At 39.5% G+C, this 15,730-nt stretch overlaps 1 protein-coding gene across 13 annotated transcripts in view; it reads right to left on the reverse strand.

Moving 5' to 3' along the window:
• Positions 1 to 15,730, reverse strand: part of STRADA (STE20 related adaptor alpha) — a 30,094-nt gene extending 14,364 nt beyond the window's left edge. The window contains exons 1-5 of one of the 13 annotated variants that reach the window (XM_028498847.2): positions 15,337 to 15,717; positions 10,195 to 10,317; positions 7,107 to 7,162; positions 4,392 to 4,449; positions 2,103 to 2,131 (exon numbers count right to left, since the gene is read on the reverse strand). In XM_028498847.2, the coding sequence (XP_028354648.1) occupies positions 2,103 to 2,131; positions 4,392 to 4,449; positions 7,107 to 7,118 (99 nt within the window). In that variant the 5' untranslated portion in view covers positions 7,119 to 7,162; positions 10,195 to 10,317; positions 15,337 to 15,717. Of the gene's footprint in view, positions 1 to 1,096; positions 1,134 to 2,102; positions 2,132 to 4,391; positions 4,450 to 7,082; positions 7,163 to 10,194; positions 10,318 to 15,336 lie in introns of those variants that run through there. The other 12 variants (XM_028498843.2, XM_028498845.2, XM_028498846.2 and 9 more) reach the window with 12 other exon arrangements.

Consider the following 15,730-nt stretch of genomic DNA (forward strand, 5'->3'; position numbering starts at 1 on the left):
TAAATAACTCCCTTTGGATAAACTACATATAGGATACTTTTTTCTTAAAATTGCCTATCTCCCTTTTCCTTGCCAGGAGCGCACGTTAAGACATACTACCTACCAGGCTACACACTAAAGCCACACTTTTGTTGAGCTCCGGTGAGAAATGATTCATTAAACTACTGATATGATTAGTTTGTAACCTGACAATATTTCTACTGTCTTTGTTGACTATGGAAAACTATTTCAAAGTGTTAGGTTTAGAAAATGAAATTCTCTAGGTAATTGGGAATATGAGTTCATTGCGCAAGCCAGAATCGCATGAAGTGAACTAGTCTGGTGGTTGCTGTGACCCCTCTACCATTCTGTCCCCAACTCCCTGGAAATGACCCTAAAATGGATGCTTTCTACTTTGTGGATGTTCTATAGTCTGAACTCAGACAGAAGGCGACCTTTCTTTAGGAAAACAAACAAACAAAGGCAATATTTTGAAAGGAAGAGATTTGGTCTGGTTTTACCACAAGAAAGGCAGGTTAGTCCATTATACTGCTTCAGATTTAGAAAAGGTCAAAATTCAGATGAAAAGGAGATATTTAGCCCATTCTCTTTAAACATAGCATGGTACAGTTTTATTAGTATAATGTATAATCTCAAATTGCCTAGAGAAAGAAACTAATTCTATCAAAGTCTTTTCTTAGTTTCCCCCACCATGAAAAGCACTTTGTTCATTTTGAAGCATTTGAAAAATACATAAGCTACGGCTATCCAGAAATGACCATAAAATGATAACTTTGTTTAAAGAGCTTAAAACAAAATACAATAAAGCACACAAACACAATATTTATGAAATGTCCAACGAATAAGTACGGTCAACCTCCCAAAGGTTTCACACAGGATAACTTTTGGTGCAACATCAGCAGCTGTGAAAATATAAGAACTATATATAATTGGCACTGTACTCTGGAAAAATACCCAACTGATCCTATAGGGCATGTTTTTGGTCTCCTGACTGGAAAATACTGGGATCTGATAGTGAAGTGCTCTTGGCTAGTAAAGCACAGCCAAGCTTTACTCAGAAAGAAATTCCTAGTCAGCAGCATTACCCTTCACTCACCTTGGGGCTGCCTGCAAAAGGCACAAAGGTCTGCTATCTGAAAAGAGGAAGAAGTCTATGGAGAAAAGGGCTCTTATCCTCTCAGTATAAGACACTGATTCACAGTATCAAAAGCAGCTTGGGGACTTCCCTGGTGGGGCGTAGTGGTTAAGAATCCGCCTGTCAATGCAGGGGACACAGGTTCGAGCCCTCATCCAGGAAGATCCCACATGCCGTGGAGCAACGAAGCCCGTGCACCACAACTACTGAGCATGAGCTCTAGAGCTTGCAAGCCACAGCTACTGAGCCCGCATGCCACAACTACTGAAGCCCACGCGCCCTAGACCCATGCTCCGCAACAAGAGAAGCCACTGCTTGCCCCAACTAGAGCGTGCAGCAACGAAGACCCAAGGCAGCCAAAAATAAGTAAATAAATAAACAAATAAATTAATTTTTTTAAAAAAGCAGCTTGGTACGCTGCTGTTATTTCCACCGGGAAAATAAACTAGAAGAGTAAGAAGCAGGGCAGGAGTCTTGAAACTTCTGCCAAAAAAAAAATACATTTTCTGTTTTGTACTTTAAAACATGGGGTTTTGTTTTTAAACTAGATTTGACGTCCTGCCTTACAATCTAGACAGAGATCTATATTATCTCTGTGGACTGAAATCTATTATTAATAGACTAAAGATGGGAAACTTAGTACTACTAGCCACTGAAAGATAAGCACATGTTAGAGTGTTGAAATTGTCCCTTTTAGTTTTTGGAGGGGGTGGCAGGTGACTGGTAGGGCTACGAAGGAGAGGAGAGAGAAAAAGTGCCGGAGAGTTTTTCAGTTTTCAAAGTACACATCAGAATCTCTCTAGGGTGAAACCTAAGTCCCCACAAGTAGAATAATTATACCACATATAAAACTCAATGACAGATGAGCAGAAACATAAAATGATAAGCCAACCAAAAAAACATACAACATTCCACAAGTCACCTCCATGCAACAAGCCGCAGTACTAGAGCCTGGAAAATCACTTACTTTTCTCCGAGTGTCACCCGGAGGCTGCTCTGGAGTGGAGAGATTGAGTGTTGGCATTTTGGGTTTTGGAAGAAGACACACCCACATTCAGAACAGCAATTACTGCACTTAGGACTACATTTATTAATGGAAACCACTTAAGAATCATTACAGCAAAAAGTGCCTGTAGTGCTACATATAAACACACACACACACACACACACACACACACACACACACACACACACACACACCCAGAGGTACACAGTAAAAATGCTGCAGATAAATGGAGTTTTAAACATGAATCTATGGCTCTTCAAAACTTGGCAAGGCTCTTATTCTACGGGTATTGTTTACTGAGTACAACACAACTGCTATACTTCTGGTCATACAATTACTTTCCATCAGCACACAATGTTACTTTCAATAGGCTAGTTTCAGAATCTTACACTGTGAACAAAAAATTCGTTATAAAATTATATACATGGTTGGCTATTTCCCAGAGAGTGCAGGGACTAGAAAACAGGTTTGCCAAAAAAAAAAAGACAATAAAGTTTTAATACAGTAACATGTGTTTGTGGGACCATTACCCAATTTGATTCTCCGGTCAGATACATTCTAGTCTAAATGAGAATAAAGCAAGGGCTTTTTGGCCCTCTGCTACTCCTGATGAATATGGATAAAGGAAAGGACGACTTAAATGACTTTCTGCTCCAAAAGAAGACAAATTCTGTATCTGTGCTTTTTATTTTCTCTAGTCTGAAAAGTGATCAAAGTAAAGATTTTAACTGTAAAGTACTGGAATGATTACACATCTCCAAATATCTTAAATTATATTGCCAGATACTGGGTGCTGAGTAAATTAGCCTCAATTTATCAAAATAAGATTTTTGTGTGTGTGCCGTGGACATCAGTTTTCTGGTATACAAATGGCAGGAGCGGTTGCTTAAGAGGGCCTTCTTACCAGTCAAAGATAAGAAGCCAGGTGAATAGGTAAAAGGAAATCAAACCAAGGCTTCTTAGAGCAGGAGGTAAATTCCAAGCTGTATCACCTTGGTAACATACACTTCATTAAGCTGTAAACAATATACAGAACAATCTCTTCATCCTCCTCAGATCAGAGACTAGGGAATTATCAAAAGACATCCAGAGATCCTACACTCAAGACACTGAAACCAAAAATCCATTAACCTAATTCACGTAACTGGAATATTTTTAGCTAATTAATGTAAACTGGACTTCCGACTCAATTTCCATCAATGCCAATGTTTTCTTTTAAACCACTGTATTGCCATTAATGATGGGGAAAAAAATGAGAATAGCACCAGAACATAGTATTTTTGTTCCATTAGCCTTTCCTTTACTGTGCAGATTATTTTTTATTCTTTATAACCAAAACAAAAATAACTCACCATTTTTCTAAACTCTTATTTGTCTTCTATAAAACTCTTTGACAAAGTTTATGAATAATTCAACTCCAGAAGTTCTTTGAGTGGCCGTAGGGAAAATAAATTAATAGGTGCCACCTAGTAACTAACAAGTTTGAGTTTTCAATTACTCAAGCCTCTCGAGGTAGTTTGGATCAGTTAATCAACATACTCTATCTGATAACCCATTTCTTTAGCTATAGGAGCTGAAGAGAGTATCATGGTATACAGATAAAAAGAAAGGGGCTTTACTACTATTATTTTTATAGAAAAAGAATTTTCCTTGCCTTAAGTCAAGATCACAGTTCCCAAAACAGCTCGATTGGAAAATAGCCAAAGGCGAGTGCCAGGATTTGTTAAACCTCAAAATTGCAAACCTACTTTACTTCTGAATCAACATTTAGATTTTACAATAGGAAGTTAGTATTTTTGTCCTGACAGATTTTTTTTTCTCTAGTCTCTAAGTCTCATGGAAAGATGAGTCAACTAGATTGATCAGAAAAACCATAACTTTTATATCACTGCTACCTTGGTCCTGACTATAATTTTATTTTTTAAATCTTCAAGGCTAGAGACTTTTAAACACCTACTTTTTTTCCTTTAAGAATATGTATTTCATAGACAAATACTTAGAAGAAACACGTGTGCTTTTAAGTAAATACTGGCTTTCTAACAATCAAGACAGGCCAAGGACAAATGCCAGATTAGTCCTCAAATTTTGGGGAAAGCATGGATTCAAAAAGGAGCCAAGTAAATATAACAGCTGTAGCCAAACAAATATAACAACTTGCCCTTAAATTGCTAATTTCTATAAATTGATTTAATCAACAAAAGGCAGCGATATTTATCCTGAAGTGATGGCTAAATGCCATACTGTACTTACCTCCAAATAGTTCCAAATCTCTTAAGCCCTCAACAATGAACTTTTCCGAGACCCACCGCTAAAGAGGAAAACCCCAAAGAGAATTAGTATTTCTTCCAAGCCACAAAAAATTAGCTATCAGCCATTAGATAGACAGACAAAAAGACAACTACAAAAAGCGAATCATGCAGTACAGTTAAGCTACATTTCTATGGAAAAGTTTTGAAAAGAATCTTGGATTTAAATCAACTGAAAACAATAGATTAATTCCTTTCTCTATTCTTCTTTGCCTAATTTGATGAACAATTCTTAAATCAGACAGATGAGAAATAAGTAGTACTGGCCCTAATAATGAAGAATGCTTTTGTCCTTCCTATATATAAAACTGCCTTTTGGTTCCATCTTATTCATTCCATGGCTGTCTATTACAGATGCTTTGGATCATTAATGCCAATTTGAAAAATGCTGGAATTCACACACAGAAAATAGGGATGAAACAGTTTTTCACAAGCCTCTGTTAGTTTGTAAAAGGAAATTGCAAACTGCATATTCTTTCATCCACTAGGATTTCTAAAGACATCACCAACGTTTACATTTTCTACCAAGTTTACAAGGACCAAACTAGCATGACTAATCTATGGTTCACTTTACTAGACTATTTCAAACAAGCGTTGGATTTCCATCATACTGATCAGCGGTCTGGTTTCACCTGAATCAGGTTAGGTTGAAACAGAAAAGAAGCTCATACATAAAAGCAATGGGATCAAGGTTATATTTCACTCAAGGGCTGGTATTAAAGCTTGGCTTAGGGGTAGTCTTTCCACTGGGTAGAGTTCAGGCTAAGGAGGGATTCTGTTTTGTTTCTCTTAATTAATAGCGAGGTTTACTCTTTCCAATATAAATTATTCTTACCGCATAAACATAAGAAAAAGGAAGATTTAGGAACATTCAGAAATAAGTTGCATAATATGGACTATGAATTGAAACTATAACATCATTCTCTGTATCAATTTTTTCCAAATTAAAAAAAGAACACCATAAATTTAAAAAAATTGATATAAAAATTTATATTCACTGGAACACAAAATATAATTTACACCTTAATATTTAAAGAAAGTGGTATATTAAGGGAGTTCCCTGGTGGCTTAGTGATTAGGATTCCAGGCTTTCACTGCTGTGGCCCGGGTTCAGTCCCTGGTTGGGGAACTGAGATCCCACAAGCCGTGCAGCCAAAAGAGAAAAAAAAGAAAAAAAAAAAGTGGTATAGTCACAATGTCTCACAGTACACATACAGTGTTACAGAATTTTAAAATAATAACTACAGCAGTTAGAAATTAAGTACTTGATAATAAACAAGACAGTCTTTTAGGAAACCATTTAGGAAGCTTGTAAAGAAGCTAAATCCAGTATTTGTTCTTGAGGTCATTTTAGCTAGTGAAGTTCTCAGGTGTAATAAAATTTTTCAAAAAGCCTTCAGTTAAAACCTATGATGGGAGTTCCCTGGTGGTCCAGTGGTTAGGACTCCGTGCCTTCACTGCCAAGGGCCCGGGTTCAAAAAAGTGTTCCAATGATTACAATCTATGCTGATTTTTTAAAAATTTATTTATTTATTTATTTTCGGCTGCATTGGGTCCTTGTTGCTGCGCGTGGGCTTTCTCTAGTTGCAGTGAACGGGGGCTACTCTTTGTTGTGGTGCGTGGGCTTCTCATTGCGGTGGCTTCTCCTGTTGCAGAGCACAGGCTCTAGGCACACGGGCCTCAGTAGTTGTGGCACACGGGCTCAGTAGTTGTGGCTCACGGGCTCTAGAGCACAGGCTCAGTAGTTGTGGCATGCGGGCTCAGTAGTTGTGGCTCACGGGCTCCAGAGCACAGGCTCAGTAGTTGTGGCACACAGGCTTAGCTGCTCTGCGGCATGTGGGATCTTCCTGGACCAGGGCTCGAACCCGTGTTCCCTGCACTGGCAGGCGGACTCCCCAGCACTGAGCCACCAGGGAAGTCTGATGCTGATTTTTAAAACACACAAACTCACTGAAAACGCATAGGAAACAGGCAGATCATTAGTGGGTACACATCTACACTGAAAAGGGCCAGCAACTCATTTAATGTTGAATGACTGATAATCATAAAATAAGCTACCTTGTTTCTTCTCTATCAGACAAGCTGGTGGGTATATTCTATGTCTCTGATCAGCCTCTGCCTGCAAATTCGTTTCTTTTTCAAAAAAATGTATTTATTGTTTATTTTTGGCTGCCTTGGGTCTTCACCGCTGCACATAGGCTTTCTCTAGTTGTGGCGAGCGGGGGCTACTCTTCGTTGCAGTGCACGGGCTTCTCATTGTGGTGGCTTCTCATGTTGTGGATCACAGGCTGTAGGTGCGCGGGCTTCAGTAGTTGTGGCACACAGGCTCTGTAGTTGTGGCTCACAGGCTTAGTTGCTCCGCGGCACATGGGATCTTCCCGGACCAGGGCTCAAACCCGTGTCCCCTGCATTCGCAGGTGGATTCTTAACCAATGTGCCACCAGGGAAGTCCCTGCAAGTTCTTTTCTTAGGAGTGGAGGCTGCAATACCTGCTTTACTTTCTACATCCCTCACTTCTGTATGATTCTGAACATTGCATAAAAAAACCCCCAAAAAAACCTCCTACAATATCTGCCAAACACACTGCTTTTCAGAAAATAAAAAATAGTAAAGCCAGAAGAAGAGAAGCACTCACCCTAATTCGCTCTGGTTTACTTACAAGGAAAGACATGAGTTCCTAACGTGTAGACCTACTTCAATTTCAAAAATTTAAACCTAAAAGGAAAATAGACACAGGTTGTTAGTCAAATCTGCTTTTATAGAAATATTTGTTGATTAACAAAAACTTACTATGAGTCCACCATTCAAAGCACTGTACTAGACCTACAAATTCCTAGATTCTAAAGATTTGTTTAGAGAAACTTTCAGTGACAATAAACCTGGATGTACTTTGGCCAATACATTCTGAAATACTGCAATATCTGTAAGAGAAGTTTTTTACAGGGTTTTTTTGTTTAAATTAATTTTTAAATTTCTCAAGACCCAACCCTCCACTGACCCCTCTGAGAAGCAATTACCTTCAATTCTTTTGTCTGTTTATCCTCCTTTTTATCATCATTCTTAAATGCTGTTTATATGTCATGACTTATCCATTTTAGACATTTATCTACTAACTTCCTACCATGGTAGGTGAAGACTAAGCTCTCCTACATCAACTTCCTGCACCCTACATTCCTGCCTTCATTCTCCCAACATAGTTCTGACATAAATTTTGGTTAAAACTATAGTCCAAATTTACATTACTAGGACTATGCAAACACGGTTCTTCGCTGAGGCAAACAGAGATGACCACGTCTTCTTTCCCATACACTCATTTTTCCTCTCTAGAGTTAATAATTGCCTCATTTTTTCACTTGCTTGTTTTTCCATGCAGCTATTAACTTTTCCAAATACTTCAACATTTCTGCTATTAGTCTCATCAGTGTGTTTTTCCATACACTCAAACTCATCCATTCCAATTTTCCCCTGGACACGGCCTTCCAGAGGTCCTCCATCCTGCTGCAATCTGGACTAGCTGCTTAGTCAGTTGCACTTAGTCAGCCTTTATAGTGTGGAGATTTGGGGCTTCCAATTCTGGGGAATATCATTTCTTTGACAAGAAATAGGAACAGAAACTCTAATAGTTAAAGGTGTACTTCTAGAGTTAGCCCCCAATTTTGTATTTATTTCACTCATATTTTACAACTCTCTGCTTTCTAGGAGACTTCTTCAAACTTTATTTTCCAACCTTTCTACTAAGTTTCACATTTTTGTTACCCATTTCCACGAGCTTTTGCCATTTCTCAAATGTATCTTTTTTCATATCATCCTGATCTTATTTTATGTTTGCTATTTATAGTTAAGAATTTATATCTAGAAAGGCTAAAAGCATAATACATCATGACCGAGTGGGGTTTACTTCAGGAATAACAGATTGGTTTAACATTTAAAAATGAATCAATGTACACAAAACTGTCTTTGTTTGAAGTTGTTTGCAAATAAAGAACAACCAATTTTAAGGAATTTTAAAAAATGAATCAATGTCATTTTACCTTATAAACTGAGTAAGCAAGTAAAAATACAATCATTTCAATAGATGAAGAAAAAGCATCTAACAAAATTCAACACTAACCCACAAGTTTAAAAAAAAAACTCTTAGTCAATTAGGAATAGTCAACTAGGAATAGAATAGAAATAGAATTTACCAAGTCAACTTGCTAAAAGATATGTATAAAAAATTTTGGGGGGGTGGGGATGGTGGCGTGCTGAATTGGGCGATTGGGATTGACATGTATACACTGATGTGTATAAAATTGATGACTAATAAGAACCTGGTGTATAAAAAAATAAAATTAAATTCAAAAATTAAAAAAAAATTTATAGCTAACATCTATTAACAGTAAAAAGAATGAATGAGTTTCTTCTAAGGACAGAAGGAAAGCAAGAATGTTCTTATCACTGCTATTCATCATTGTACTAGTGGTCTTGGCCAATGCAAAAAGGCAAGAAGAAATAAAAGGCATATAGATTGGAAAAGATGTAAAATTCATTATGATTTTCTATGTAGACATGATTGTATACATAGAAAACTCTAAGTATTCTATAAAAAAATCATTCTACTTAAAATGAATTTAGAAAGAAGGTCAATTATAAAATGCAATTGTATTTCTATATACTAGCAACGACCAAGTAGAAAATGAAATTTAAAAAACAATACCATCAATAATACCTACAAAACCATAAAATAATTAGGAATATTTTAATAAATTATGGATAAGACCTGTACGTTTAAAATTATAAAACACTGCTAAGAGGGATTAAAGATGATCTAGATAAGAGGTGTGCACCATGTTCATAGATTGGAAGACTCTATATCATTAAGATGTTAATTCTCTCCAAATTGATCTACAGATTCAGTGCAATGCTAATCAAAATTCCAGCAGACTTTTTAAAGAAATTGATAAGCTAAGTCTAAGGTTTACGTGGAAATACAAGAGACCTAAAATAGCCAAAACAGTTTTGAAAAAGAAAGTTATGACTTACATTACCTGATTTCCAGACTTACTTTATTGCTATAGTAATCAAGACAGTGTACTTTGGTCTAAGGATAGACAAATGGATCAGTGGAACAGAACAGAGAATCCAGAAATAGACCCATGCATATATGGACAATTAATTTTCAAAAGAATGGCCAAAGTAATTTCATGGGGAAAGATAGTCTGGATACAACTTGATATCTATTTAGAAAAAATGAACATTGACCCTTACCTTACATCGTACACAAAAATTAACTTGAAGTGGATCATAGAACTAAAGAGAAAGTTAAAACTACCAAAGAAAACAGGAGAAAATCTTCATGATCTTGGGATAAGTAGAGATTCAAAAAAAGAACATCAAGAGCATGAAATATAAAACAAAAATATGATAAATTGATCTTTATCAAAATTAAAAATGTCTGCCTTTGAAAGACACCACTAAGAAAATGAAAAGATTGTGAGAAAACATATTGTGTGTGCATGTATATGTGTGTGTGTGTGTGTGTCTACAAAGGACTTTATATACAGAATATATAAAGAATTTCTATATGCAATAATAAGACAACTCAGCTTAAACAATGGGCAACATATCTAAACAGAAGATATATGAGTGGCCACTAAGCACATGAAATGATGTTTAACATCACTTGTCATCAGGGAAATGTACACAAACCAACAATGAGATACCACTAAGCACCCACCAAAATGGCTAAACATAAAGACTGACAATACCAAGTGTTGATATCAACCAACTGGAACTCTCATACGTTGCTGGTGGGAATGCAAACACATATGGCCACGCTGGAAAATGGTTTAGCAGCTTCTTACGACCCAATAATTCTGCTCCTAGGTAATCTACTCAAGAGAAATGAAAACATATTTTCTCATAAACTTGTACATGAATGCTCGTAAAAGCATTATTCACAAGAGCCCCAAACTGGAAACAATCCAAACATCTACCAACTGGTAAATGGATTTTAAAAATGTGGTACATACACCAATGTAATACTACTCAGCAATAAAAAGGAACAAACTACTGATATAGGCAACAATTTCATGTTAAGTGAAAGAAGTCAGACACCGATCTGCATACTGTTTCCATTTACATGAAATTCTACAAAAATACAACAGAAAGCAGATCTTTTTTTTTATAAAGTTATTTATTTTATTTATTAATTTTGGCTGCATTGGGTCTTCATTGCTGCGCACAGGCTTTCTCTAGCTGTGGCAGGGCTACTCTTCACTGCGGTGCACAGGCTTCTCATTGCGGTGGCTTCTCTTGTTGCAGAGCACAGGCTCTAGGCACGCAGCCTTCAGTAGTTGTGGCACACAGGCTCAGTAGTTGTGGCCCGCGGGTTCTAGAGCACAGGCTCAGTAGTTGTGGCACACGGGCTTAGTTGCTCCGTGGCACGTGGGATCTTCCTGGACCAGGTATTGAACCTGTGTCCCCTGCACTGGCAGGTGGCTTCTTAAACTCTGAGCCACCAGGGAAGTCCCAGAAAGCAGATCTTGCTTGCCTGGGACCAGCAGTGAGATGAGGGACCAACTTCAAAGAGACACATGAGAACTTTTCAGGGTGATGGAAAAGTTCTGTATCTTTATTTCATGGTGGTTATGTGAGTATATCTGTCAAAACTCAACAAACTGTACACTTAATACAGGCGTATTTGAGACTTCCTTGGTGGTCCAGTGGTTAAGACTCTGCGCTCCCAATGCAGGGGGCCCGTCGATCCCTGGTCAGGGAACTAAGATCCCACATAGCGCAACTAAGCCCGCACACTGCAACTACTGAGCCCGCATGCTCTAAAGCCTGTGCGCTGCAACTAGAGAAGCCTGCACGCCACAACGAAGACCCAGCGCCGCCAAAAAAACCAAAAAAACAAAAAAAAGTGTATTTTGTATATAGGTGAATTACATCTGAATAAAGTTGATTTTGAAAGTAAAATGGGGCTTCCCTGGTGACGCAGTGGTTGAGAGTCCGCCTGCCGATGCAGGGGACACGGGTTCGTGCCCCGGTCCGGGAAGATCCCACATGCCGCGGAGCGGCTGGGCCCGTGAGCCATGGCCGCTGTGCCTGTGCGTCCGGAGCCTGTGCTCCGCAACGGGAGAGGCCACAGCAGTGAGAGGCCCGCGTACCGCAAAAAAAAAAAAAAAAGTAAAATGACTAAAATAAATACTCGGAAACGCTTTTGAAGAATCTAGAAAAAACCCTGCCACATTTCCTTTCTTTTTTTAAGGGGGGGTAGGGTTGTGAGGGGTTGTGGCAGTGGTACAGCAATGGGGGTGGGGACTTAGTGTGGTACACAGAATCTAAAAGTCCTTAGAACTGCTTCAGAGAAATCAAAGCAATGGTTTTCAATCCAGGGGAGTGAGGAGGGCTTTCAAAATCATCTATAGATTTTTACCAAATTGCATTTATTCTCACCCCAACCCTGATCTTATAGAAGCCCCACCCCACCATGCTGAGAATCATTTATCTTGCCATGAAATAGTAAAAATATAGATTGAATTTGGAAAAAAAAGATTATTAGAAGGCACATTGTCTAATAACATTAAACACAAAGCATCATGCCAAAGAAATTTAAGAGAAAACAACATCCATATCCATCTGTAGTCTACAACAGAAAGAAAAGAGAATATTAATGTAGATAAAGAGATGATTTTTATCCTCAAAAGGAATTATCTATGCTCTGGAAAAAATACTGGAAATAGAAAATAAAGTCAATTCCAAAACACTGTATAAACAAATATAACTGCCCAATTGGAGACCCAAGAACTGGTTCTATCTAGGCTGCCACTTCAACAGCTTTGCTAATGATCTGAACCACTGGTTCCCAAACCAGGATGTGTTTCAAATTCATTTGTGTTGTTAGAAAAATCTATGGATGCCCGCCCAAACTCCCACCTCCAAAAATTTTAATTCAGCAGGTCTGGGGAATGCAAAAGTAGAAATGGGCAACACTTTATGAAGTTCAGCAAAGGGAAAGATTAGTTAGCTAGGTGGACCTGGATAGTTTCATTGAAGACATGGGGCTTGAATGTCAAACAGGACTTAAAGAAAATGGGAATTCCAAGCATAAAATAGTATTAGCTGCTGATTATTTAGTGCTTACACATCCACAGGTGTATCTCCTGGTTTCTAGAATAGCGCCTAGCACAGAGTAGGCACTCAGTAATACTGAAGGACTGACCAAATGTGCCGTGCAGTATTTCAGCACTTTGCATATACTCTCCAATTAATGTGAGGGTGGTTACAGAAGCAGAACTCCACACATATGAGAACAATTAACAGGCTTTAAGTGCATGCTAGATCACGTATTTTATTCAGCGGCAGTAGGAAGCCCCTGTAGGTTTTGAACAGAAAGGTGACAAACACAAAACAGCGGTCTACGGTAGTGTCTCTCAAACTTTATTGTGCATGTAAATCACTTGAGGATCTTGTTAAAATGCGGATTTTGATTCAGAAGGTCTGAAGTGGGGCCTGGTAGTTCTAACAAGCTCCCATGTGATGGTAATGTTGCTGATCTGTGGACCATCATATTGACATTTGAGAAGCCTTGTTCTAAGGAACATTCTAAGGAATATTAATCTGCAAAGGGATGGGAGAAGGGGAGGTGAAAATAACCCAGGAAAGGGATGCCAGTTAGAATACAATTATACTGGACCACATCTGTGGTGATAAGAGCCTGTGGCGGAGGGAATATTAAGAAATAGATGGATAGGGAGAAGGAAAAATAAAGAAATTTAGTTAGTAAGGACACCATAAGTCATCGAGCCTATCCCCCACCCTTTGGAAGAACCGTTTTTAAAAACTCCTGAATATAAGGTTATCTAGTCTCTGCTTGAAAACTTCTCATGCCAGAGACTCACTACCTAATCAGGGAACCCATTCTAACTGTGAACACCTCTGATGACTCCGACTTTTTTTATTTGTGCCCAAGTAACTGGGAAAAGAGTAGCGTGTCAAAGACAAAATGGGAAAGCTCAGAGATGGAAGTTTTGGTGGAAAGATGAGTTTGAGTTTTTAGGTCATACTGAGGTTGAGAAAACAGTTATATATCCCAAGTCGAAATAGCATTCAGTTAGAGAAGTACTGAAAAGACTGATGCTTAAAAGAGGGGTTAGAGATGGCTCTGTGGACTTGGAGGTTAGCAGCTAAAGCTATATGAGCGACAAAAATTCACTAAAGAAGAAAATGGTGAGAGAAAAGCAGAAAGCTGGGAAGTAAGCCTTGGGATAGGTCCATATTTAGGACATGCAGCTTGAAAGGCAGGTAGGAAATGGAACCCAAATGAAAAGCTTTAACGATCCTGCTTCCCCTTGTGGACCACTAACACTCTCCCAATCTGTTAACTTTTACCTGTCCTTCACTACTCATCTCGGGTGTCCTGTGCTACAGGAAGTCCTCCCTGACCGCCCCTCCCCACCCATGTTAGATGTCTGGCCTCTGCATTCAACCCTTATACCTACCACTCTCTTAACTGCCTATTTATCAGTTTCCTCCACTAGAATAGAGACTCTGTGAAGGCAGGGAACGCATTTCTTTCACTGTTGCATTCCCAGGGGGTGCTGTGAAAAACACTTAATATTGGCACTCCTGTATCTGTTAAATTAATAATGGTAAAAATAATAAAAGAAGCAGACACTTATGTGAACTTAGTATGTGCCAGGATCTGTGCTAAATGCTTCACGGAGATCAGCTCACAGTAAGTATTATACATCCTCGTTTTACAGATCAGGAAATTAAGACTCAGAGAGGTTAAATGCCCAAAGTTACACAGGCATGGGACTTCCCTGGTGGTCCAGTGGTTAAGATTCCACACTTACACTGCAGGTTCGATCCCTGGCTGGGGAACTAAGATCCCACAAGCTGTGTGGTAGGGCCAAAAAATAAAAAACACACAAACAAAAAAACAAAGTTACACAGGCAAGTGGTGGAGGACTGATTAGGTCTGTTCCAAAGCCTGCGCTCTAGAAACCATGAGTGATAATAGAGAAGCTTGGGGAGAAGTGTCAAGACTGTGTGTGCAAAGATATAATGACTGAAAAAGCATCACCTGATTTGACAATGAGGTTGACCAGATGCCAAGTGGTATAGAAAGGAGATTCATTTACTTTGATTTTTCCTTTTTTCCCTATTTTTGTCACTGGTTTCCTAAACTTCCTCCATGTCTGCGATTACAACTATAAACACTGCATTTGAGCCACAATACCTCTAAGAAACCTAGTTAAAGGGTGGGGGGCAAGAGATTTAACCCGTTCAGCACTAACTTATGGCTGAATAGGCTCCTGGCCTGAGAAGATTTGAAAATCAGGAAAGATGTGGTTTCTTCAACTCTCAGGGACAAGAAACAGTCTTGGGGGTCTCTAAAGAAAAGTATCCATCAATCAATGAAAAACTGTTTTAATGCCACAAATACATATTGGAATACGGTTCTACCCCAACAGATATTACAATAAGAAAAGAATCAATTCGAACGGCTTTTGCTCTTTTGGGAGAAGTCAAGTTAGAATATACTAGGATATCTTAGCAGAAGGCTGGGCAGAGAAGTTAGTTCCCCATTTCCTGAAAACTTGAACAATTTTATTTAACCACACCCCTTCTCTCTCGCTCACTTCCCTACCCCCCCCCCCATCTCCACCCCTATCTACTGTGGGCACTTAAACATTTTGGAAAACAAGACAATCAGAAGCTCTGTTTAGGCTGGTTCAGCGAGTACCTGATCTCTCTCCTTACGAGGGCTTGACCCACTGGCTATCCAGCCTGGGATGAGATGGGGATGAGGTGGAGGGATGCGGGGAGAGGGCAGCCCAGGATATGCCTCCTCTTTGCTAGATCAGGACAAACTGCCACCTGGGCCCCAGGTTTCCCACCTGAGAATGAGGGGCGAAGAGGAGAGGGAGCAGGCGCTCGCCTCTTCCGCCCGGCAACTCTGCTCCAGTGTCTCCCGGCCAGGCCCAAGCCTATTCTGCTCTCGGGCTGCAGCCCCTCATTGCGGGAATCGAGAAGAATTCGGGTGAAAAGAGGCCCGTAGAGGGCGAGGGGGGGCTCAGGATGGCCGCTCTGCCAGAGGCCCGCCCCCGAGGAGATGGAATAGGCGTCAGAGCAAGGAGGGACCGATCCCTGGAGCGCACCAGGCGGCCCCGCCAGCCCGGTACCTGGTCCTGGAGCTAGCAAGCAGTCCCGACCCAATCTCAGCTCCGCCTCCTTGGTTTAAGGCCGCGTTGCCGCCAGGCCAGTTGCTGGGAGGGAGGTACGCAACGTGCC

The sequence above is a fragment of the Physeter macrocephalus genome, chromosome 14, assembly GCF_002837175.3.
Source record: "Physeter macrocephalus isolate SW-GA chromosome 14, ASM283717v5, whole genome shotgun sequence".
NCBI lineage: Eukaryota > Metazoa > Chordata > Mammalia > Artiodactyla > Physeteridae > Physeter > Physeter macrocephalus.